This window comes from Lacerta agilis, chromosome 2 (assembly GCF_009819535.1).
Source record: "Lacerta agilis isolate rLacAgi1 chromosome 2, rLacAgi1.pri, whole genome shotgun sequence".
Taxonomy (NCBI): Eukaryota; Metazoa; Chordata; class Lepidosauria; order Squamata; family Lacertidae; genus Lacerta; species Lacerta agilis.
The window spans coordinates 44,731,634-44,758,572 of NC_046313.1; the positions used below are offsets into that span (position 1 = coordinate 44,731,634).

The following is a 26,939-nucleotide window of genomic DNA, read 5'->3' on the forward strand; positions in this document are numbered from 1 at the left end:
ATAGATCATAAGACTGTATCCATAAAAGGGCTTTAAATGCCATATACTCTGAAGTTCTCACACATTGATGATAAAGAAGTCTGTACCAATCTATATGGAAATATGACACAAATTTGTGTGTCATCCTTGCACAAGCGCAAAATTTGTGAAGCGTTCCATGTTTTTCAGAGTTGAACATCAGAATTGGACATTTGCTGATTATACAAAGCTTCACAGCTTGTTCTCCCCCGGGTAAAGTCTGGCATCGTGATTCATTTAAGGACTTTCAGAAACTTTCAGAGACTTCAGTTTGATAGTTTTTTGTTTTGAATCATTCCATAAAGTTTTTCATATTGTATTTGTTTCTGGTCATTGTGTTGCTTTTGATTTTGCTGGCTCACATTTTGCAACACGGGTTTGTTTGTTTACTTACTACAATTATTGGTGACCAGATATTTCTGCTTGCTATTTCTGGTTTCATTAGTTTCATATTAAAACAATTTATTCAAATGAGGGTACCTTTATTTGATGTGGACTATTGGTACAGACGTGTTTCAAATGAGATCCTAAGCAATTGGTCTCCATTAGAATTCCTGTTGATGTGCCCAACTGGGTTGCAGTGGGTTATATAGCTGCCTTACAATACTCTTGATTCAGGTAGGTAGCTGTGTTAGTCTGATGCAGTCAAAATAAATAAATAAATAATTTTTTAAAAAAATTCCCAGTAGCACCTTAGAGACCAACTAAGTTTGTTCTGGAAGGTGCTACTGGACAATTTTTTAATTTATTATAATGCTCTTGTGAGCTAAATGGTTTAGGGCTAGTGTCTAGTGCTAAATTTGACTTGAGGCAATGCTATTTCTCAGCTAACCAGCTTATCAGGATACCATGCAGGATAAGCTAGTTGATACCACCTCACCAGCATAGGAATGTCCAAGTGATGATGCACGAATGCTAACCATTAGGAAAGGGGTTGAAAATAAAACTGCCAAGATAATAATTGTTGTTGTTCAGTCGTTCAGTCGTGTCCAACTCTTCGTGACCCCATGGACCAGAGCACGCCAGGCACGCCTATCCTTCACTACCTCTCGCAGTTTGGCCAATATAATAATGCTGTTATGCAAATCTATGTTGTGAGCGCACTTGGAATACTGCATATAGTTCTGGTCACTGCATGTCAAAAAGGATATTGTAGAGCTAGAGAAGATTCAGAGAATAGCAATCAAAATATTCAAAGTGGGTGGAGTAACTCCCCTGTGATGGAAGGTTGCAACATTTGTAGCTGGTGTGGAGGAAGTGGGTAGGGAAAGGTTTTTCTTTCTCTCCCATAATACTTGGGAGACATTCAAGAAAGCTGAATGTTGGAAGTCAGAAGAAAGTACTTATTCACACAGCACATAGTTAAACTATGGATTTCACTCCTGCAAGATTTCATAATGACCACCAACTTGGATGGTTTAAAAGAGGATTAGACAAATTCAACTTAGAATTACTCAGAGTGCACTTGTAATGAAAAGAATTGTTAGACCCACTAATTTCAATAGATCAGCTCTGAGTAATACCACCCAATAACTTCATTTCCACATTGCTCTGCCTTCTGGGAGTGAGTTATAGTAGTAGAGTATCCATGATAATATAAAAGTGAAAGTATGTAGTCTATATTGTAAAAAAAAAAAAAAAAAAAAACTGGCCTGTAAAAGTTATTGGGATATTTAATTTTTTTAAAAAATAGAACCATATATAGCTGCCTATTTCTCCTTTCTTGTGTATTTATTTATTCCAGATAGCATTAGAAGGAGTTGCTAAGATTAACCATTATTACAGTGAAAATAAAGGCATGAAATACTGAACAGTATTAGTACTTTTCTGAGCACGTTTCAAAGTGTTAGTATGGATCTTTAAAGCTCTTAACTGATTCGTCCCTATATACCTGAAGGAGCATCTCCACCCCCATTGTTCAGCTTGGACACAGAGGTCCAGCTTCGAGCGCCTTCTAGTGGTTCCCTCATTGAGAGAAGTTCCAGGGAACCAGGCAGGAGGCCTTCTTGGTAGTGGTATCCACCCTGTGGAATGCCATCCATCAGATGTCAAAGTAATACATATGACCTTCCTTAGACATCAGAAAGCAGCTCTGTATCAGGAAGTTTTTAATGTGTGATATTCTATTGTGATTTTGTATACAGTTGAACCTCTGGTTACGTAAACTTTGGGGTGCGTACGCGGAGAAACCCGGTAAAATACTTCTGGGTTTGCCGCGTGCGCATGCGCAGAAACGGTCCTCAGGTTGCGGAAACCTTGGGATCCGACCAGAACCAGAGGTACCACTGCATTCTGTTGGAAGCCACCCAGAATGGCTGGGACAACTGAGACAGATGGGTAGGGTACAAGAAATAATAATAATAATAATAATAATAATAATAATAATAATACCACCACCACCAATTTAAATTTATAATGAAATACCTTTCCCTAATCTTCTATCCTATAGTATGATTTCATGGAGCGTTTGGATGGGAAAGAGAAATGGAGTGTGGTGGAATCTCCACGAGAGCGCCGGAGCATCCAGACTCTTGTCCAGAATGAAGCTGTATTTGTTCAGTACTTGGATGTGGGTTCCTGGCACCTTGCCTTTTACAATGATGGAAAGGATAAAGAAGTCGTGTCTTTCAATACTGTTATTTTGGGTATGTATGCCTTGGCTGTGGACTCTCTAATTGGTTGCCTGTAAGATGTGGAAAAGATGCTCAGGGTGCAATTTTAAACAAATTTACTTGGGAGGATACTTTATTGAACTCAGTATAGTCAGGGACTGCATAATTTTAATAAATACAAATTTAGCAATCATGCTTGAATCTAGGGGGGGGGAGACAGACCTGCCTCAGATATTAAACAATGTGACAATGACCAAATAAATGATTAATGCTTTTTCTTTGTGTTATAGTTTACAGTGTCTGATAAGAAAAAACTATAGAACTTCATTTTTTGAGGGGTGTGATGGTGGATGTGGGAGGGTTATTGGGTTGTTCTTGTTTTATGTTGAATATGTATTTTGTGTTTTTAGATTGTGATTTTATCCTGTGAACTGCCCTGAGACCTGTGGGTATAGGACAGTATACAAATTTAATAAATAATAATAATAATACAATGCACTATGGCCCGCCTTACCTGCTTCTTGGCAGTAAGCCCTACTGACCACACAGCTTGTGGGCTTTTCAACCAATCACTATGCAAGTTGGGGGGCATGCGGTTTTGGAGCAGACCAGAGGGAAAACATCCGTCCTCCAGTCTGTTTGCACTAAGGATAGTCTTTAATATATAGTACAATATAAATAATTTTTAAAATCAACAAAATTAGATGGGAATTCTCTGTATAAATTTGAGGAAATGTTGCTATCAGGAAAGATCGTTTGGGCTTTCCTGACAGTATAACTCTTCAAATTTCCCCAGAAACAGGAAATAGACAAGAAGTAGGTTGTGATAATATATGTGTACATGCAAACACATTTTGTTCTGTTGGCATTCGTATGTCTCAAGAGACAATGGAGTGTGCCCTCTGGGGGTGAAGCCGAATTGCTGCAGACTGCTGTGGCTGAAGACATTGGTAACTCGTACCTGCTGCCTTCCATGCTGTTTTTACTGCCTTAGTAACAGAGAATAACCTCTCTGGGACGCAAGGCTGGGCAGCGCATATAGAGGTCCTGGGCTGCCAAGGCAACAAGACCCTGCCTCTCAGCCTTGCTGATGTGGTTCAAAGGAAAGCAGAGCAATGCATTTGTCTTCACTGCAGGAGTTGCCAGAAGGAGGCGAGTAAGACGCCACCCTACTGTCATGGACACCTCACTCCAGTTTGTGTAGGGTTTGCTCCTTAGCCCTTTCTTCTCTCGAAGATGTCCTGCAAGGCAGTGGGTACAGATTTTTCCTCCCAAAGACTTTCTCACAAATGAGTATGGCTGCAATGCAACAGAGGTTTGGTTTTCCTTCTCTTAGATGGGCTACCTTCCCAGTTTGATGAGCCCCATCTGGCCTTCATTTCCCTCTACAGCACATGTAGTGACTGCCTTCTTGACTGTTGGACCTGCTGTTGGTCTTGTCCACTCAATCCACTGAAGCTTGTATTTGCATGCAGGGAAAGTCCCAGACTCACCGAGGGTTTAAGATGCATTGGTTATCCTCACCTGGTTTAACCAGCCAGTCAAAGCCAGTCCTGGGGTGGGTCCGCTGCCACATGCTGACAGCTTCTAGAAGCCACAGGTGAGAGCTGAATGCAGGGTGGGGACTAAAGATAGACAAACTACCCCAGAGGGAGCATGATGTGTCCACCACCAGAGGTGCTACTGCTCCACTAAGATCCCATACACCCCATGCAAAGCACATACTGGTAATTGAGATATATACATTATACACCTTGCCACAATAGACACAGATGCCCAACATGCCAAATATATCCTAGTAATGTATGTTCGGTAGCTTGCAACATTTTCATCTGTATAGCTTGGTCTGAAAGTGTTGCTAGAAATGAAGTACAGTTTATGAGAAAGTCGAAGGTAATAGGTGTAATAGCTAGGTAGAAGTCTTGATGGTGCAATGATAGTAATTGGTCTGAAATGTGAAGAAAAGAACAGTCTTTTATTCAGTTCAGAGGTTCTTTGACACATATCTATTATGAGAACTTTCAGCATCGAGATAGATTGAGAGGTCTGAAATCTCGACCAAGATGAAATAGAAGAAAAGATGCCAATGTCAACCAGATATTCTTATACTAAATACACGGAAGATCTGAATATATAGGAATATTATTCAATGCATGAGAGAACTAGAAAATGTTTACTGCCAGTTTATATAATTCCTATCAAGTACTGTAAATAATGTTCAAAAATGCCGATTATTATTGGCATTGCCCTTTTTACTACATGGTTTATTTTTTGTCTTACTACATGTTTTTCAGTTTACTACATGGTTTGCTTTTTGTCATTTCAATTGGTATATAATTTCAGAAGATTGAACAATAGCAGTAGTACTTTTTTTGCTCTTTACATTTTACAGAAGTATATAAATTATTTGTGTCTACACACACACAAGCATAAGTTCATAAAGTACATTGCACTTTTATTCAGCCCTATTCAGTTATGAGCCACACAGTTGTAATCATATGGACAGGGAGACTCAACAATGTTGCTCTGTTGCAGACCCTGCTCCCCCCACCAGCCACAAATTGGGAAAATACTTATAGCTGGGAAGCCTGCTGTACAGATTTGGAACCCTGAAAACTTATATTTAAATTATGATACAATTTTAAAATCTGACAATACTATGTTAGCAGCAAAATATTGAACTGATGATATAGTAGCTGATTCTGTATTCTATTGCCATTTTTTCGACAGAACATTTTCTATCAGAGTATTAGGAAGCAAATTCTGGAATCTCTGTAGAGTCTACCAACAGAACCTCCTTATGGATTTTCCCCCTAAATATTTTCAGTACTTCTGCGAATCTTGTCCATGCTATTTTGGCTGCATAAACAGCAGCACTCACAGTCTAAATATGAGAAATACAAGGAATGACACGAAGGGTGAAATGAATAGCTTTTGAAAAAGTGAAAAGTATTGCCAGAGGCAGTAATCTAAAATATGACCTCATATTAAGATGAGATACAAAATACTCCCAGAAATAACTCTTATGTAGTATGTAGCTGCAATTCCCATTGAATTTCTTCAGACTTTTTTTCTGAATAGACATAATAAGATTCCATTGTAAAAAGAAGAATTGTACTTTCAGCGTTTTCTAAATGTATAACTTTTTAAATTGCAGATTTTCGCTGTTAAATTTATGCACTAATAATTTACATGTGACAGAATTATGGTTATTGTGTTATAACTTTGAAAGTAATTGATTAATAGGGTGGATAAAAACAAAAGCAAAAGTAGCTGTAAAATCAAGCTTTCAAACATGGAGGTCCTTTACATATGCTTTCCTACATTTATGCAAACGAAGAACATTTTCACATGAAATACAGCAATAAAAGCATAATTTCTATATTGGGATTGGTGCAGTATTATGCTTGTGCTTCCAGTGACTCAGACATAAGTGTAATACGTTAAGCTGTGGAAAACAGGTTGAAAAATTGCCACATTAGCATGCTTTGTGCATGCAGAACTATTGTCAAGGTATAGCAATTATCACACACAAAAGCTACATACAGTAACAAAAACCACATCTTATATAGGAACCTCCCTTCTGACTCATAATATACGATTGCAGTCGGTTACCAAAGTTACAATGACTCATTCTAATCATTAGCGCAAGAGACCCCTGGCTGTGACTATGTAATTTGGACTCATTATATGACAGAAGGGACCTCTCTGCTTCCTCTTTTCCTCATATGGAAAATAGGTCTGTTTAGTGCCTACAAGTGCAATATAATGGGTTTTTTCCCATGTAGCGGAAACACCAGCTTTGCCAAAGAAAAAGAAAATGGAAAAAGTTTACAGAAACCACCTGTTAAACACAGTCTTTGTGATTCAAGAATACCGGTACTTAAGAAGTACACTTCTAAGAAGTGTTAACATTTTTGTCTTTCTTCCAGTAACTTCTGATTATGGAGTTCAGTAGTTGAACTTACATTGTGTGTGACCATTAAAAAATAACATCACCATAGACTAAAAAGGGAGCAGCTAACACATTGATTGCACCTGTCTTTCAGATTCTGTGCAGGACTGTCCACGTAATTGTCACGGGAATGGCGAATGTGTGTCTGGAATTTGTCACTGTTTTCCTGGCTACCATGGAGCAGATTGTGCTAAAGGTAGTGTTATATTTGTCTTCAAATATTCCTCATTATGTGTTTTATCCTGTGCTATAGGAATCATTTGTCATTGTAGTGAAAATTATTTGTGTAACATTTTACCCAAGACATATTGGAGTTCTGTTTTCCTGTAGCACTTTTGAAAGCGAGACTTAATTTCTGTGCTACGCTATACAAGGAAAAAAAAGAATCAAATGTAGTGAGTAGCAGCCCAGTCCTATAAATGCATCTTTCCATCTCCATCTCACCCCCAGAAAATATCAACATTAAATTGTACAGTTGATAAAGTCCAGGTTTGTTTAGACCATTGGCACTGACATCTCTTTTATTCGCACACTAGTGTAAAGCCTGTTACATTTAATCTTATGATTTTGCAGAAAGTATTTTGTAGCATGTTTTTCAGGTGTAAGACTTTTTTTTATGTTGCTGCAACATTTAGGACTTAAAAGCATAGGGCTATTATACCTACTAAGTATATTTAAGAGGTTCCTAAAGATGTTTCCCGCCAGTTAATTCCAGTGGGACAAACACTAGAGTTAGGCTGGCCACATATGTAGCATATAACACACAAAGAACGGTAAGTTGTTGTTGTCATTGTTACTATTATTATTATTACTATTACTAGTGCATATACACTAGCATCTATTAATATTAATACTATTAATGTTTATATTGTAGCCTAACCATTAGATTTTTGTTGTACACATTTTTAGGATAATGCCATTATACCGGTATGTGGCATTATCCTTCTCTATGTAACTGGATTGCCCAGGGACAGGAGGAGCAGCACGTCTTTGGGTGCAGTGCTGAGTGTGTGGCCACACAACCTCTTTCAATATGCTTGCGCTCCACATATTAGTCATGCATGAAGGCTAGTATTGTGATGACATCTTCTGGCTACGGGATCCCTGTTTTCTTGTAATCCCTCTTTTGTTACAATCTATTGGATATATGCCTGACAATGTTTGCACCATCCAGTCAAGCAGTGTAAAGAAGAAAGTAAACCTGCTAGGAAATAGTAATACAACATTTTCTCAAACAGCAATAACAGTTTGAGAAGTAAATTGTTGATAAGTCATCTTTTAACAGAAGAAATCTAATGACTGCCCATTTTGGGGATACAGCTTAGGTTGAAAAGGTGACTATTTAAGTTGACTAGAGTGACTGGAGAGAGAGAGAGAGATAGTTTTAACTCAGAATGGTATGATTTTGTCATATATGTGAAAAGGAAAACCAATGTTGTAATCCCAGTGATTAACCGTCTCAGTATGCTACTTTGTAGAACTCATAGTTTTTTTTATTTATGCTGTAGTAACAGTAGGAATAATAGTGACACTTGTTATCTTCATGCTGTACATTGCAAATAATATTTGCTATGCCTGTTAAGCTCTGGAAGTGAATTTTATTTACCGGGTATGTTTTAAGTTATGTTCAGAAATGTATGTTTTAAGGTATGTTCTTTGTATGTCTCTACAGGCAAAATTTATTTCATTTTTTAAAAGGCATTTTAGCCAGCTCTTAAATTACTTAGCCAGTTTAAATGCTGTAAGGAAGCAATTTTTATATGTGATGGTAGAAGTAACCACGGCAAGGAAAAATCAAGGGAAAGTATGTCTTGTGCAAGGGTTTCCATGAGTTATATTGTTACATGATATTCACCCACTGCTGAGATATCCATTGTATCTTCCTTAGTTGGTTGTCATGTTTGTTTCTGCAACACTCTTAAGTAAAAAAACAAACAAAACAACAACCCTGGACTCATTTTCAATAATCTACACTTTCTCTATGGGGTCCACAGGAATTCCAAACACACTTACTAGGGAGTAAGCCCCATTGGACACAGTGGCTGCTACTTCTGAGTAAAAATGCATAGGATTGCATAGCACATGTCTTGAAAATGGATGGCTTGATTACTTTCGTAAATTATTAATATAAGTAGGTCTGTGGCTGTTGTAGCTAACTTGAAGGGCAGTATTTGATTCTGAGATATGTGGTTCATAGCACACAGAGAAATTAACAATGCAGACCTATACATGTTTATTCAGAAGTAAGACCCAATGGGACTTACACCCCAGTACATGTGCCTAGGACTATGCTGTGAGACACAACTAGCAATATCCAGTTTGTGGCATTTACACTATCATTTAAGCAGATAAGCTTAAGCGAATAAACATAAAAACCATTTGTTTACCTTAATAATTTTAATTGAATTTTGTTATCTTTACATAACTAATTTGTACTAACACCACCCTGCTACAATTGCTTCCCCTTTCTGTCCATAAAAGTGTTTTGCTTTCTTAAGCTCAGTTTTTTGTCAGGATTCCCCTACCCCCCACCCTGTGTGGCTTCATCATTTTACTGCTTTCACTTTGTTTATTTTTGACTGCTGGCAAAGGATGGTCCCATTTCAATAAGTATCAATATAAGGGTAGGTTGTTGTTGTTTTTTGTAAATTTCATTAATAGCTTTCCATTTTGTTTTGTTTAAAATAATTAAGCCCATTAAACAACAGTGCATCCATTTTCATGTTTAAATGCTTACTGCTTGATTACCACCTCTGACAAGCTGAGTGCTCATGCCATATCCACTCCCTATGTTACATGAATTCTTTTGACCTCCTGTATAGGAACATGACAAGGTAAATTTCAAATTAGTGGGTAAGTACAGTAGATACTAACTACTGGAAATGACAACTCCTGCTGGTCCACATCTGTCACTGAAGGCCAAACAATGTTACTATTAGAAAACACAGACATTGGCTTTAATTAGACATTGGTGAAAGTATGTTGGCATTCTCCAAATATTTAGTTGCTCAGCAGCTAGTAGGCAAAGCAGGGGCTCTCACATATGCAAATAACAAAAATGTGCATTGCAGTTATGCTGTTTGGAACTTTCCTGTGAAACTATTACCTTGAGAGACATCCAGGGGTTGTCATAATGGTAGCAGGCATACATTTCCCTGTCTTAAATAAGACTAATGAAACTTGAATCATTGTTGCTCATTTCTCATGCAGTTAAAAAAAAGTAGAGAAGGGCTGAATAGCTACAAATCTACCATCTCGTTGGGTTCCTTTTACTCATTATCCATAGAGCATTCACAGCATTTACGGAGTCTGTGTCAGAGGGAGAAGTAATGTAATCAACAGGGGCATTAAACCATTTTTAGCAACATGGGTATAGTCAGGATTTATATTAGGGGGGGACAAGCTTCATGTTAGGGGGGCAGAACCTCAATTAAGTATTTTTTTATTTACTTAATACTTACATTTACTTGATTTATGGTAGCAGCTGCCCTCCCCTGCCTCCCCTTGGCTATGCCCATGGTTAGCAACATGGGGGTTTGTAAATTTGGCATGTGTATTCAATGCATGGACCCATTTAATTAATAACAGTTTGGTAACTATAGGAAGTTGAGGCTCCAGGACTCCAGTATCAGAAAAGACCCTGATGTTGGGAAAGATGGAGGGCACAAGGAGAAGGGGACAACAGAGGATGAGATGGTTGGACAGTGTTCTCGAAGCGACTAGCATGAGTTTGGCCAAACTGTGGGAGGCAGTGAAAGATAGGTGTCCCTGGCGTGCTCTGGTCCATGGGGTCACGAGGAGTCAGACACGACTGAATGACTGAACAACAACAACTATAGGAAGGAGTTCAATGTTGCACTCTTCTGATCATTCTGTCAGTGCAAGCTTGCTAGATGGAACAATCCCACACACTGTTCTGGTGTTCCCTTTACCCTACAGAGTGGGTTGGGGGAGAGGAGAAGAAAGAAAGCTGGGTTGGAAAGCCGGATCATAGATTGTTAAGTGGCTTGTCCCTGTAAATACTTTTTAAAATGTGATTTCTTCACAGTACTAATATGATTTTCTAGGCCCAATACATCATATGTGATGGGCCCTCCACCTATCTGTAGGCTCCTAGTCCATGCAAGATGTCCAGCAACTGGAAAGCAGGAAAATTTCCTACATGCACAGAGATAACTTAAGACAGTTAGTCAATATGCATTATATGATTAAATAAGCAAGCCAGGAGAAGCATCCACCATTCTGTGTAATCCTTATAGAGCTCAGATGGAATCATATATTCTCCAGGAGCTTTATTTAATTCCAAGTAAAATTCATCAGTTAAAATAATATAACATTTTCACAGTAAAGCAAATAATAGTATCATAAAATTAATGTAACAAAAATACTGCAGTTCAAGTACTACAGTACAGTATTCCATGATCTAGATTTCACAATAAGCCTAGATGTGAAGCCTAGGTGTGAAAGTACATATTGATTATGCAGTAGAAGCTCATTATTAATGTAGCCATCTATGTCTCCAGGGGAAGGGAATTCCACACCAGTATGTGACTGCTGAAAAGGCCCTCCCTTCAGTCCCCACATAACACAACCATTGTTGGTGGGCTCCTCTACTGGCTGTAAGGTCTGGAAAGGTTGGTTTGGGTAGAGGAGCTCCAAGAGATAGTTGTGTCACAAGTCATTCAAGACTTCCTGTCCACTGCTCTGTCTGCTTCTGTCCACTGCTTATCATATCCAGGCGGTGATGGCAGGTGCAGCCTTGCGCAGCTGGAGGGAGACTATCTCGCACGGCCTCCTGACGTCACAGTCAGTTGCACCTATGAGGGTTGGCAGGATTGGCTGCCAAAAAATCTAAATTCAAATTGACCTATCATGCTCGGGGGAGGGGGAACGGTGCTTTGTGGCAGACCTCACAGAGCCAGTCTTTTGTCAGGTCTACCACAAAGGCATAAAAGCCAGCTGCGCTGTGGTCGGGCAGCACAGTCCGGAATTGGTCATGCCACCCAACTGTCCAGTATGTTCTGGCTCTGCCTGGAGGAAAGCAGGCAGAACATGTGTATGGCCTTGTTATGAAATTGCTCTGTTGCCATATTCAGGGCCAGGGCAGAGTTTGCCTGCAGACAAATTGGGCCTGTCTTGGGGTTCTGCCTTCCTCATAGCAACTGTCACAACTTTGGTTGAAAAAGGCATTGGGTTGGATTCTTTAGTCAAAAGCTAGGGGATGGCTGGATGCCCCACCTCTGGATCTTGGATCAAAATTCAGGTCATGCAGGTAAAGGGTCTAGGGGTAGGGTTCTGTTAGAAATTCCAGACAGGGACTGATGGGCCATAGAACACCCCAAATGACAACCTGGTGGGATCACCCTATTCAGTCTGCATCCTAGGGGGATCCTTAACCCCAGGATCAATCCTGACTGAGCTATCAGCCAGCAATTGGGTTGACTGATTCAGGATACATACCCAGTGTCCATGTCAAAACCAAATTGCCTCTGTAATCAATAAAGTTGTAGCCATTTCAATCCCACCATGGTGTCTTGTCATTTTGTTATATCTACGCTTCCAGACCCTTACCCTCTGTGAGCTCCTGCCCACTGTACAGGAGTCCTCAACTGTTTCTTTCCTTAGTCAGTATCTGAATCTAATTGCTCCACACTTCTCTAAATTTGTGACTGCATTTGGATTTTGTGTACAGTTCTGGTTGCCTCACCTCAGAAAGTTATTTGAGAGTTAGAAAAGGACAACCAAATTGATCAAGGGGTTGGGACATTTCCTGTATATGAAAAGGTTACTCATAGTTAAACTATGGAACTCAGTCCCATAGGAAGCAGTGGTGGTCACTAGCTTGGATGACAAAATCTTAGTGGATAAGGCTATCAGTGAATACTACCATGATAGCTGTGTTCCATCTCCACGGTTGAAGGCAGTAATGCTTCTGAATACCAGTTGCTGGAAACCAAAGGAGAGAAGAGTCCTGTTGTGCTCAGGTCCTGCTTGCAGGTTTCCCACAGGCATCTGGTTGGCCACTGTGAGAACAGGATACCAGATTGATCCATCAGGCTCTTACATTCTTATGTCTTCACTCATCTTTTCCATCCTTTCCAGTTGCTCATAGCTGCTGGTACTAGCAAGTCTTGAAACCACTGATCTGCCTTCTGTTATTCTTAAAGGCTTTTTTTACCCAAGCAGCTTAAGTGCTTATTGATTGAGAACTTTTATAACTCTCAAAATGGAAGCATCCTCATATCTCTACAGGTATTTGAAATGAATTGAATTAATCATGGGCTTAAAAGTCTCTAGTGATCTTGGTTAACTTCTCTGGGTTTAATTAAAACATCTGTGCACTTTTAATTTATCGATTCATCCAACTCATATGTCATGTTTTTAACACACCCCAGCATGCTCTGCATCATTTTTAACCCGATTTCCACTTAACTAAAGCAATTAAATTCACCCCGGATTAATTAAAGCATCTATACTTTAGTGCTTAAGTCAGCGTGTGCTGCTTTCCCCACATGGCTTCTGAATGTCAGGAATTTGACACACCTGATGATTATTTTTTTTGTCCTTCTGTGATTCTCTTTTTTGCCTGCTAATGTGTAGTTTGATAGCACTGGAATAAGAAATTTAAATTATTACCACAGTTCTCATTAGGAGAATAGTCATACGTTTGTGTCTCTGTATCTGTTTCTCTTGCAGTTTTTAAAACCAAGAGTATTGAATGTAAAGTAACATAAAGCTATGTAAGCCTTACCTGGTTTTCTGTTAACTATACCACAAATGGCAAATCAGTGGCCCATAGTTTTGCTTACAACAAAAGAGGTTGTAAGATAGGGAAAAAATATATCATTAAAGGTTGCATTTCTGTTTGAGAACGTCCCAAAGTATGCCTGAGTGAGTATCATCCATAATTGGGAATCCTTTTTTGCTAGATGGTGTCAGCCTTATTTATAGTGATCAGAGACTCCTGAGAAGGTCAGTTTGTGTGGTAAAATTGGTATTGTGCACCTACAATACCAATGTGACCACATTTCAAAGGCCACTTAACAATAAAACAGGATAGCAACCTCTATCCCTGTCTGAAGTCTGTTAAAAATGCAATTACTACTAGAGAAGTACTACCCTGCAGTGACTTCACACAAAAACAATATGTTTTTATATTTGTCTTTTAAATTTTTATTTAAAATTGAAAAGCAATGTAAACTATTTTTTCATCATATTTCAAAATTCAGAAAATAACAAGACTATATAGCTGATATTTCCAAACATTATGTATATGGAACCCACCCTCAGAAGAAAAAGCTTTTGTAGCAGCAGCCAGATCTTTATGACAAATTTTGAACCTAAGCTTCATTTGGATGGAAGCTAGACGAGCATGATTCAAGAAAACAGACAGTGTCTCCTGGTCTCAACCAATTGGACAGCCACCCACTCAAGAAACTTATCTGCTTCTAAATTCAACATTCAGCTATGCATTGTCAACATGAATGCTTTGAACAACCAGCCATATTGGCTGCAGCTCTGCTTGGAGCTAAAGGAGTATTTTTGTCCTTGGAAGTTTAGTGTCAGCAGGGAATCTATACTTGCTGGGTATAGAAGAACTGGAAGAGGTCTATCAGCCAACTTTGGAGGATGGGCGTTTTCTCTTTCCATCTTTTCTACTAGGGAGTTGATATAATAGTTAAATAAAATGGGCGCAAGGACACATCCTTGTTTAACACCATGGTGGATTTGAATTTCCCTGGATAGGTGACCCTGCCGGTCGCACCTTACTCGGGCACGGGTATTTTCATATAATCTACGGATGAGGCACAGCAGGCGCCTGTCTATATTAGAGGCGCCAAGTTTTTCCCAAAGCCTATCTCGTGATATTAGGTCAAATGCTGATTTAAAATCTATAAAGGCTATATAGAGAGTTCTTCATTTTCTTGACGAATATTTTTCAACAAGGTGCTGAAGCACTAGACCTTGGTCTAAAATTGACCGTTTCGCTCTAAAACCTGCTTGTGCCTCCGAGAGAACATGCTCACGCTCCAGCCAGCTCTCGAATTTATTAAGTAAGTGGGCAGCGTATAGTTTGCTGATGATACTTAAAAGGCTGATTGGTCTGTAGTTAGCAGGGTCTGATCTGCTCCCTTTCTTGTGTATTGGAATAATAATAGCCAGACCCCAGTCCTCTGGGATGATGGCCGATTTGTCTATGCTGGTAAACAAGGCTGCAAGGACTGGGGCCCACCACTCCACATTGGCTTTGAGTATCTCGGGAGATATGTTATCGACTCCAGGAGCTTTGCCATATTTAAGAGACTGAATGAGCCTGTGGACCTCTTCAGTAGACACTGGCGGCCACTCATCCCCAACATCACTCATTGTTGAGGGCAAGGCCTGTCGCTGTTGATTGGTTAAATACAGAGATTGGAAATATGTCTCCCATACCCCAGCAGAGATGTAATCTATATATTTTAGATGCTGCTGTATACGTGCATATACGTGTATGGTATTTGCTGTGCAAATTTTAATGTATCACTTTTGTATTGTTGATTTAGTGAGTTGGTCTGTGACCGTAAAAATAAATTCAACTATACTTGCTGGTGCCAAACAAAACATGCAATTTAGTTAGTCTTATCTTTCCTAGATAGCAGGTATGCAGATCATAAGGGAAGTTAGCCTGAGAATTTGATGGTGAAAGAGAGAAAACTGGGATTAGGAAACACTGTCTGAAATTCATATTGAGTAAAACTAAGGAGACGTCAAAGTGCAAGTAGATAAATAGGTACCGTTCTGGCAGGAAGGTAAACGGTGTTTCCGTGCACTGCTCTCGTTCACCACAAGCGGCTTAGTCATGCTAGCCACATGACCCAGAAGCTGTCTGCAGACAAACGCTGGCTCCCTCGGCCTATAGAGCAAGATGAGCGCCGCAACCCCAGAGTCGTCCGCAACTGGACCTAACGGTCAGGGGTACCAGGGTACCTTTATATTTACCTTTAAGGAGACAGGAACTGTCAGTATGGGGGGCTGGCCATGTGAGAACAGAAATAGAAAAAAAGAGAGTTGGAAACAGTTTTTTCTGTTGGAAATGTGCTGAATGAATATGGGAATGAAAGAGGAAAAATAGTTGAAATGGTTTTGGAAAAATATTGAAACACCCCCTCTTTTAAAACATACATTCTGAAGACTGTGCTGGATTTCAAGATTGGGGGGTTAAATAAGATTATATAATTCTGACAGATAAGAACATCCAACATCTTCACTTCCTGCTCATTGCTTGTAAAGTAAAATAGATTGCCTGTTTGCAAAGCATTTTGTTAACACCTGAAGTTTTCCCCCCCAGGTTAGAGTAAAATTAGATATGGAATAAGTTTGTAGTTTTCAGCTTAAGACCCTAGTGAACCACCATCCATCACTCTCACTGGGGAAAACATATACAATATCACAGCAGCAGCAGTTTAATTTCTGCTAAAAAGAACATTTTGGCTTGAGTTATTACAGATGCAGAATTAATTATCCTCTTGAGGAAGGATTCTCACAGGGTCAGCTTGAAGAGCACCGGTAATAAATTGATTGCACATCTGTCTACAGTATACTTCCCAGTGGTCTGTGGAATAATGAACTTCTGTCTTAAATTGTCATTTACTTCTGAAATAATAAAAGACAGGATTTACACCATACTGTCTAATACAGCCCAGCCCTTAATGCTTCAGCCTGCTCCCATGAGTGCTTGTGCTGAGGGAGCAGACTGCAGGGCCCTGCACTGGGACTTGGCTTTTCTACACAGGATTAGCTCCCCCTTCTTTGCTGCAGCACAGCTCAGAATTACATATTACAGCTCTGTGTTTAAGCTGCAGTGAGGAGTCTTCACATGACAGCTTTTGAAAACATGACTGCAGCTGCCACACAGAATGCCTTTGAGACAGGGATGTCCACTGAAGTTTTAGCAGCTGTTACTGCTTTGTTTTAGGGTTTGTTTGTTTTTTAAAAAAAAAGTTTTGTAGTGTAGATTGTATTGTTATGGTCTTCATTGCCTTGGGCTCCTGCAGGAGGAAGGGTTGTAGAGATAAATAAATAAATGCGGAGAGCCTTCCTCATAGTGACCGTGCTAGAGTGGAGAATGTGCCAAGTAATAAGGAGAACATGTTAAGTGTTAGAAGGTTCTTGTGGAACTTTCCCCACATGCATACATTTTCCATCGCTTTCACAACAGAGAGTGAAAAGAACAGATAGTTGAGCCATGAATAACGGTTGGACTGCCCTGACAGAGGGAGTGAGCTAGAGAAGCACAAACCTGAGCTTTCCTGAGTGTTATTCAGGAAACATAATGACCATGACTTGGGCGGGGATTCTACCATTTTCTGCATCATCATATTGAGAAATAAGCTGCAATTTATTGCTTTGGTCTAATTAAATAGATTTTTTTTTAAAAAAAACAACAACATATTTGGCAGTGTCAGAAATGAAAATCCATGTGGTTTGTGACATAACTATGAATCAGAAGCCAGTAAATGCTTTCTACTGTGAAGCTTCTACATTTTTTCTTTGTGTACATTTGTGTGTGTGTGTGTGTGTGTGTGTGTGTGTGTATGTACTGTTTTGTATGTATTGCATTGTATAACATCAGCATGGTATTTCCTTTTTTTTAAAGAACTTTATTCAACAATCAGCATAAACTTACATACCGATACACAACAACACACATTACATCATCAGCCACAAATCTTACATATATCTATTTTACATTCCATTCATTTCAAAATAAATACGATGTAAACTAATTAAGTGGCTATCAATAATCTTCTTAGAATCCCTTGAAAACAAACGACTTCAGTCCGCTCCTTCTGTGAGCATAATTCCTATGCGTGGAGGAATTCCCATCAAGCACACCAGGTGGTTACAAAGAATGGGACAGGACTTCTCTGCATGCATTTGTTGATTGAGCTGAAAGAGGAGGGTTAGACAGGATATGAGAGATGCACATCTTGACATTAATAGAAATAGCTAATAGCTAAAATAGTAATAGCTTACAGTCATTATTTGATTTTTTAAAATGACCTTTCTACAAATATATACATAACTATATAACATAAGTATACAGTACCTTCATGTTAATATGCACATACTCAGGTCTTCATGCTTTTGAATTGGTAAAATATAAGGCGTAATAACAGTTTTCTATAACATTTTAGTTATTTGTGTTAAGGACATTTGTTTGTTTATTATGATGTATCTTTCATGTTATTACAGTATTTTGACTTAGAGCCCAACTAGTCTGAAGGGTCCCTTCGTTTAGATGTTACTAACATGTCAAACAATGTTCATCCTTAATAATACTATCTCTGTTCTTGGTTTTTAAACTTGTTTATTTTATTGTGTTTTTTAATTAAGGATGTTTTAATGCCCTATTGTATTTGATACTGTATACCTTATTTGTGTACTGTATTGCTTTTATAGCTGTGACTATAAAATGCATGGAAATTATTTTTCTTTCATATGCAATGATAGTGCTGTAATATTCAATATCCACAGTTGTGTGCTGCTTGATATAGGGATTTCAGATTATAAATTGTGCAAAATGAGAAAGTGAACCTATTTATTGAAATTATATCCACTGTTGAAATAAAATGCAATTCAGACCCCAAAGTTGGGGTCTCTTTTCACCAAGCATACTGTAGGTTGTTCAATAAAAGTTATTTGCATCTCTCATAGATCTATAGGTCCTCAAAGATCAATCAGAGCAGCATGACTTGCATTTTCCATTAAATCACAATTTGAAATCTGTTGCTTACCAGTATAGTCTTACCCATAGCCTTGTACACGGTCTGTATGTGGATATATATACATGACATGCTGTTACCTTTTTTCCTCTAATTCAATTTTCCAGCTGCGTGCCCAGTTCTGTGCAGTGGCAATGGACAATACACCAAAGGAGCCTGTTTGTGCTACAGTGGCTGGAAAGGGCCAGAGTGTGATGTACCAATAAGCCAATGTATTGATCCTTCATGCGGGGGCCACGGTTCTTGCATTGAAGGGAACTGCGTCTGCTCTGTTGGCTACAAAGGCGAAAACTGTGAGGAAGGTAAATGCTACAATACAAACTATATTTTTGCAGCTTTTGTTGAGTAAAGGAGGTGAGAGGACAAAAAGAAATGTGCCATAATGCTGTGGTTACAATAAGTATAATAGTACTGGACAAGAATCTCAGGAATTCAGTACCTCCTGTGTTATTGGCTGGTAGAACTTTTATTTATACTTCTTTTCTGCCATGTACTTAAAGTCCTAATCATTCTACCAATTGCAGAATAGTATATACCATAGGTAAATCTGAGTGATTCTTTTGTTGAAGAGTCCAGATCCATCTTTTCTTTCTTTTGAAATATGGATTATATTTATTGAACGTTTCTAAAGTGCAAAATGCAGAACAAAACAAATAAAAAAGACAGTATATAAAATGGCATAATTGGAAACCCATAAAAGCAAACACTTCAGTCATAATTAATTCAGAAAAAGAGGAACCAGATTTGAAAGACTACAGGTATCCGTGTCACTTAGTGACCCCATGTAGAGTAAATTATTATTGTTACATGCAATCACATTGAATTAAAGGAAAGTAGATGGTACACAGAAAGGACGGCAATTTAATGAATTCTAAAAAGCACTTTGTATTGAACATTTAAGTAGCCGCAGTTTTCAGCAGAAGGAGTTGGGGGCAGAGAAGAGAAGTAGAATCGAGCATGACCATATATGGCCAACAATGAAGCTTTTTAATGATTTTTGTATATTGTTAATTTTTGTAAGGTGTTGCATGCCATAAAGGGAGAGATTTCATTTAATACTGCTGCTTTCAGAAGCATACTCCACTGTGCCAGAAAATAAGGTGCTACAGTAGAAGCATGCAAAGTAGCTGGTTCCATGTAGACAATATATGCATCCAATGCTATGTTCCTACTAAATTATCGTGTAAGGAATGCATGTGAAAGTATGGAGAGGTCTCTGTTCTTGAGTATACCCTTCCTCAGGGGAGGAGTATGTCAATTTTTTACCTACATATTTAAAATTCAGTGTCAGGACATACTTGTAGGCAAAGGAAGCACTCCTTTCAAGGGAAAGTAAGAGGTAATTTGAAACACCTCCAGCTTCCTTTTATATTAGCACATATTGCAGGAATAGTACCGGTAGAAGCATGCTGATTTGCTTCAACCTCTTCTAAAGTCATTTGCAAAGGCAACTTCCTTGTTTAGTGCACTTCCTTAATTGCTGAGGTAAAGTGAGTCCTGCTGTGGCAGTATGTGTGCCACATGTAGGTTCCGGATTACAGGGAGGCTTCTAAGTGCAGGAGGACACACTTAGACTCTGCTTTGAGATCTTTCCATTTGGGAAGATGATGCAGCAGGTGGGAGCACTGTGTGCAGCCCTGGCATCATCTCCATGCATTAACTCCACACAGTTTGGAATAATGTGTGAATAAGGCTATCGAGTAAGTTTGTAGCTGAGAGCAGTTTAAGACACAAGAAGACTGAGAGCAGAGGAACAGAGGGATGTACCTGCTCAACAGTGCTTGCTCGAGGCATTTTGCTGCCTCATCTGGAGCCCAAATGACATACATACTTTATACGGCTAGAGCCACACACATTTAAAAGTCTTGCTGCAAAATTCATACACCAATTCCTGTCCAAGTTGCTTTACACTGCTGCACTGTTTCTTTCATGGATGCATTTTGCATCTCCATAAATGCATTCTGCCCCACCCTTGCTTTATAGCTGTAAAATAGTAAGGTTTAATACTATATTTCATAGTGGGAGAAGGTTTTTTTTGGGGGGGGTGTTCCTTACCCTTTATCCCCTCCACTCCTGAAACTCAACCTTCCCCTGATGTCTCACCTTGCCCCAAATATGCCCACTTGACCACTTTGATCTGTCTCATATTACTTGTTTTGCAGTTGTAAAATATCAGTCTTTCAGGGTAGCAGTACCTGTACTTTGTAGCTCCATGCGTACTGATATCAGACAGGTGCCTTTGCTGTGCTTTTTTTCAGCATGTATGCAAACATGGCTGTTGATGTGTTTATTTGTTTTTGGTGTTAATTTTAATTTTCTGTTTTTATTTTTTAAGTGCATGTATTGATAATTTTAATATTGATTATAAAATGCGTAGAGATTTTACTACAATCTAGAAATATATAAATTTTGTATAATAAAAATAAATAAATAACCTGAACAGAACTACAAGGCTCTGTTGTAGGTTGGAGGTATACACAGAAGCATTCCTCTTATGGAATATGCTTCCACATTTTGTTGAAGGCTTCAGATGTATGCTGCTAATGCCTTAATCACCATTTAGTCTCCCATCAGTTTTATCACATTGTGTTTCCCGATGGATAATGTACAGAGGAACTGTCTGATAGGGACGTGCAATAGGGTCTGACAAATCTTGTAAAAAAATGAAAGTGGAATTACTTCAGACAGATTTGGGGCTTGGGGCTTAATTGTCCTGGTAGAATCTCTCCAAAATGAAGTGGGGACCTTTTTGTGGTGCTTCAGAGGTTCAGATATTTTTTTTAATGCTGCAAATAGTGGATTTGCAAAAATTCAAACATTTCTTGTCAGATTTGCTATATACTGTATTTTTCGCTCCACAAGATGCAGCTGAACATAAGACGCACCTAGTTTTTAGAGGAGGAAAGGGGGAAAGCCCCGTTTTTTTAGGATCAACTCACAGTTGTGCAGCTTCTTTTGCAAAGGGAAAAGCCTCGTTTGGGGGGATCAGCTCACAGTTGGGCAGCTTCTTTTGCAAAGGGAAAAGCCCTTTTTTGAGGATCAGCTCAAAGTTGTGCAGCTTCTTTTGCAAAGGGGAAAAGCCTCGTTTGGGGGGATCAGCTCACAGTTGGGCAGCTTCTTTTGCAAAGGGAAAAGCCCTTTTTTGAGGATCAGCTCAAAGTTGTGCAGCTTCTTTTGCAAAGGGGAAAAGCCTCGTTTGGGGGGATCAGCTCACAGTTGGGCAGCTTCTTTTGCAAAGGGAAAAGCCCTTTTTTGAGGATTAGCTCAAAGTTGTGCAGCTTCTTTTGCAAAGGGGAAAGCCCTGTTTTTTTGAGGATCAGTTCAAAGTTGTGAAGCTTCTTTTGCAAAGGGGGAAAAGCCCCATTTTTATGGGGTTGAACTCACAGTTCTGCAGCTTCTTTAGGAAAGAAAAGGGAGCCGTTTCTACAATTTTCAGACAGATAATCTAATCAGCCAGTCACATGTCGCTGGGGAAACAAACAGCCTCGTCTGCAGAACATTCAACAATGGAGGCCTTGGCAAGGGGGTGGGGGTGGAAAGAGAGCCTTATCTTTCGATCACTTGCTGATCAGCTGTTCAGCAGCTTCCTTTCAATACCCCCTTTTCTCTTTGTAAAAAAAAACACCAGCATGATCTGCTTTTAGCCCCTGGGCAATTTGGCTCCAGGGACCATGGATTCGCTCCATAAGACACACAGACATTTCCCCTTACTTTTTAGGAGGAAAAAGGTGTGTTATGGAGCGAAAAATACAGTAAATAAAAGGCCATGGTTAAAGGGGGATATTCGTAACCGATAGATCTAAGCTTCTAATTAGACGACATTATTTTACCAAGGCTCTCTACACACTGTGCTTTGGGGGAGAGATGTTGAAACAATGTGTATCACCTTGTTCTCTTGTCTGTGCTCTTTGTTAGTTCTGCTGGTGGTGCTTGATTGAAAACTGCTGGACATGGTCTCTGTGTCATGTTTCCACACATCCTCGCCTGTCAAATCAGTGTTGTGCTTTGTTTCTGTGAGCTTTGGTGTGAACAGAGCAGAACACAAGGCTCAAGTTATTTTTTAAATCATATGTCTCTGGCTCCACTGTTCTGAAATTTCCTTTACAATGTACGTGTATGACATTTTAATAATAACATTGCTGTCCATAAAACCACGAGGATTGAAGCATTTGCCTTTAAGTTATCACACCCTCCACTTTAAAGGTGCACAACACTAATACCTCTGGACCTTTTGATTGTAGTTTCTTGCTTAACTCTTTCATTGTCCAAAACATGTGTGATCATCTTTCCAAAGGTGCTACCATGCAAGCCATTTCCATGCAGTTCTGCCAATAATGTAATCCTTTTGGGGGGGGATTAAAGATCCTCAGCACAAAAATCTGTAAACATTTTTATCTGTAGTTTGGCAGACATTATCCACTCAGGAGGGGGGGTGGCTACTTTGCTTGCACATTTCATCCATTTCTGTCAAAAGATTTTTTCCATAATGTGGAAGGCATGAGTTTCATTTTCAAAGTCAAGATTCAGACTCCAAGCCGAACTGGACAGCTTCCAAAGCACTTTGGATTGAATTTTGCTCTTGTTCAAAGCACAGAAGTGGGGGCTGGACCAAATCTTGCGAGCAGTGTGAATTCCCCTAGTATCTGATCTAATGCTTACTGAAGTGAAAGCTATTAATATTACCTAAACCTTTAATAAAAGTGTATTATTTCTATGTGTCTCTCTCTCTCTCTCTCTCTCTCTGTGTGTGTGTGTGTGTGTTTGAGAGAGAGAGACAGACAGACAGACAGACAGAGGCAGTGATTGATGATCACTATATTATTGCATAAAGTGCTTACAAATACCTGGCATTATAGGTACAGTAGCCATGCATGCATATACTAATGCTGGCTTTCAGAATGTACACTGCAGCTTTTTGTATCTGACATAATTACAGGGGCTCATTCATCTACTTAATAACTACTTACAAGATGAGCACATTTTTCTTTGAAAGAAATGCTATAATAGATTTTTAAAATTAAACCTAGGAAATGTTAATGCTGTATAACACATTAATGTTTATAGTCCATAGTCAATTATTACTGTTAATGTCTTTACATGTACATACTTGTGACATTTTGTTATTCCATTTTAGCTGTCCTTTACAAGTCATAGTAGTCAGAACCTGTGTTGCCTTTCCCTCAAACTAGTTTTCATCTTCAAGTTATCAGAGTACAGGATAGGAATACTATCAGCTACAGGCAGATCACCTTTGTACTGCAGTTCCTTTACATTTTCCACAAACACTTGAACATTAATGAAATGCTGTTCTTTTTAAAAAGTCTTTGTGACTGCTAGAGTCTGACCTTCCTTTGTGTTAGGAAAAAGGGTACAAATAATTTCATCAAAAGCATGGTAGGATTAGAAATTTGAAAGATAAATCTATTTTAGAAAGCAATGTGTTTTTAACTACAAGCATAGAAGGTGAAATAACATGACGAGAAAGGTTAAAATAACCTTTTGCACACCTCATTTGAAAAAACAGATTTTCATAGTATTGCCACATGTTATTTTAAACACTTTCATTTTACAAACATTATGCACAGTTCTTCAAAGGTTTCTGAATAGAATAGTACAGGATAAACCCATGGCCCTTGAGATGTTGCTGGACTACAACTCCCATAACCCCTGACCATTGACCTTGCTGGCCGGGACTGATGGGAGGTAGAGTCCAACAACATCTGGGGGGGGGGCACAGCTTTCCCACCCCTTTAGTAGTGTAGAAAAGGAATAGTTAGGCAGTTCCTCAACAGTTTTAAAATCTTGTTGCGTTGCATTTCCGGAATTAACACAGTAACAAAACACATAAACATACCTGAATTTTTATTAAAGGGTAAAAATCTTCTCTATTGATTTGTGCTTTTGGAAAGAATGATCAAGGTTGATTCATATGCTACTTTCCAGCTAGGAAATGGAATTGGATACTGTAGGTCAGCATTTCCCCCCGCTAGCTTTTTATTTCAGATATTCATCATAGTCATATCGTTCAAACAATTTACCTGAAATGGCCATGGCACCAAAATCAATATTTGTGATCTACAAATTTTGCTGCATAAACACTGTTGCTCTATTAAGTCTGCACACAAAAATGAAAATAGCTAACTTGTCAGGCTTCATTCAATGCAATTTGGGGTAGAAAGTGAGTGAAATTAACAAATTAGGTTAGGTTAACAGTGTTTTTCTTGTCACTTTCATGGTTGAGTCATTTTTCAATGGCATTTAACTTTGTAAGTGTAATTCTTGGCCCTGGAGGAGCTTACAGAACACATTGTCGGGGAAACTCCTTGACCTTCTTTTTTGTCCTTGTGGGAATAAATTACATTCACTCTCCCCTTTTGTCAATCCATGGAGGCTTCATCACTAAATGAGTTCTAATGATCTGAGCTCTGAGGGGTTGCAGATTCTGAGTCTCATATTGTTAAGACAACTTTTGAGACGCACTGTCTTAAGTAGTACAGGCTCCATCCACAAATCCTCTCTAAATAATACTGGACATCCTTCTAAAAATGAAATGTGCTATGATCCAGGGCCCTTTCTCTCCCCCTGAGCCTATAGCAACTAGTGCTGTCATCACTCTGTAGCTAGACAGTCATGCGCATGATAATGCTGTGTGATGAACTGGGTGGGGAGCTTACTGGGTGGGGAGGTTGATGTCTCAGGATGGGGTGGATGCACTGGTGAATCCAATGCAGGTTTCCTATTGATGTACCTTTGTAGTCATAATTGCACCACTGCTCTGCCCACCCCTACACTGTCCCAGTAAGCAGCAGTGACATCACTATTGCTGGGCATTCCTGGTGTCCATTTATGTGAACTGGCTATGGAGCCAGTAATCTGTAACACACATTTGCCTAGTACAGGAACACAAGGCCCGCAGCCCTAATCCGGCCCGCCAGACCTCGTCATGTGGCCCGTGTAGCCGCCGCCGGCCACCAGCCTTCACCTTTTATTCTCGCTTTTTTTTTTAACAGCTTCAGCCGGTAGCGATTTTTAGGCCGTTCTAGGACTCCCCTTCTCTATAGACCGTCCCTTCCTCTTCCCCCCGAGTGCCGACCCCCTTTCTTCCTCGTCTCTATGATCCGCGCGACCTTTCGGAGGCGATTGGCTGAGGGCAGCTTGGCGGAGCTCTCGCGAGAGGCGCAGCCTTCGAGAGGCCGGCGGCAGGGGTGTGGGGGGAGCGAGAGTGGCACTGGGAGGAGGGGGCAGAGCAGGTGACGGGGCCTGGCGTTAAAGGCCTGGCGGAGGAGGAGGCGGCGAACTTGGTCGGTGAGTAAAATGGCGGCGCCGGTGGGGGAGAGAGGGTCACCTGTGGGTGGGGAGAAAGGCGGCGGCAACCCGTGAGGGGCATGGGGGCCTTTTCCGTGGCGGGATGCGGCGGCGGCTGAGGGGGAAGCAGCCATTTTGGGGCGGCGTGAGGTCTGCCTGGTGGCGCCGAGGGGTCTGCCCCAGCCTGGGCCTGCTCTCGGGCGAGAGGAAGGAAGCCCCGAGACGCGGCCGGGAGGAGCGGTGGGCGGGCAGCTCATGTCGCGGGAGACTCTGCCGACGCGGCCGCTTCTTCCTCTTCTTCCTGGGTTTTTTTCCCTTCTTCTCTCCCCCTCCCCCCCCAATTGACACGACGCAGCCTCATCTTCGCGCCTGTTTCGGAGGCCAAGCTTTCGGGGTTTCGTTTCTTTTATTGTTGTTATTTATACACTGCTCCCCCGACACGCTCGTTTTTATTTCAAAGAAATGCAAGCTTTCATGGAGCACTTCTTTTTTTAAAAAAAAAGGGGGGAGGAAAGGGAGAAACTGGATCCGATTCCTGCCTTGCGCGAAACGGATTGTGGTGCCTCTTCTTCGCAAGCTTTTTTTTTCAATAAAATCATTTTTCAATAAATTGTACAATAATTGTACATTTGAATATCTACTTGCCATTATTCTGACTATGTTTCTGCTTTCAGTGCTAGTTATTACTTACATTATTACAAAAAAACAGTAATAATTGAATGCAGTGACAATAATTTATGATAATAAAGAGTGGACACATAGTCCTACAGATACAACCGGCCCTTTGAGGGTGACCAAACTGCTGATGCGGCCCTCGATGAATTTGAGTTTGACATCCCTGCTCTAGATGCTGTTTGTAATTGACTGTTTGGATTGTATTTTTTTCAGATGGTTTAATTTTCTTACCTACACAGAAAATATATACATATTTGGATTCTATAAAACAAATTAATCTTAAAGGGGCAAACCTCTGGCTGGTATTCTTGCACTTTGACAATGCTAGAGAACATCCTGATATACCTTTTGGCACTATGTATGTCCCTGATATCCTCAGTGGGATTAAGGATGCAATCCTACACACATATAGGACTAAGTCCCATAGAACTTTGGAGGAAACATTTATATGACTGTGCTGTAATTAAGTCCCACTGAGTAGACATGCATAGGCTCACACTATGTGTCACCTTACGCTAAACCAGTATCTTTAGAATTTTGTTTTAAACAATCAAGGCTGCATACATACCACACATTTAAAGCATGCCCCCCCCCAAGAATCCTGGGAAC

General features: G+C 39.8%; 1 protein-coding gene across 2 annotated transcripts in view; it reads left to right on the forward strand.

Moving 5' to 3' along the window:
* Positions 1 to 26,939, forward strand: part of LOC117041261 (teneurin-2) — a 479,562-nt gene that overhangs the window by 340,777 nt on the left and 111,846 nt on the right. For both annotated transcript variants that reach the window (XM_033139834.1, XM_033139833.1), the window contains exons 9-11: positions 2,468 to 2,663; positions 6,680 to 6,781; positions 18,458 to 18,652. In XM_033139834.1, the coding sequence (XP_032995725.1) occupies positions 2,468 to 2,663; positions 6,680 to 6,781; positions 18,458 to 18,652 (493 nt within the window). The remainder of the gene's footprint in view (positions 1 to 2,467; positions 2,664 to 6,679; positions 6,782 to 18,457; positions 18,653 to 26,939) is intronic.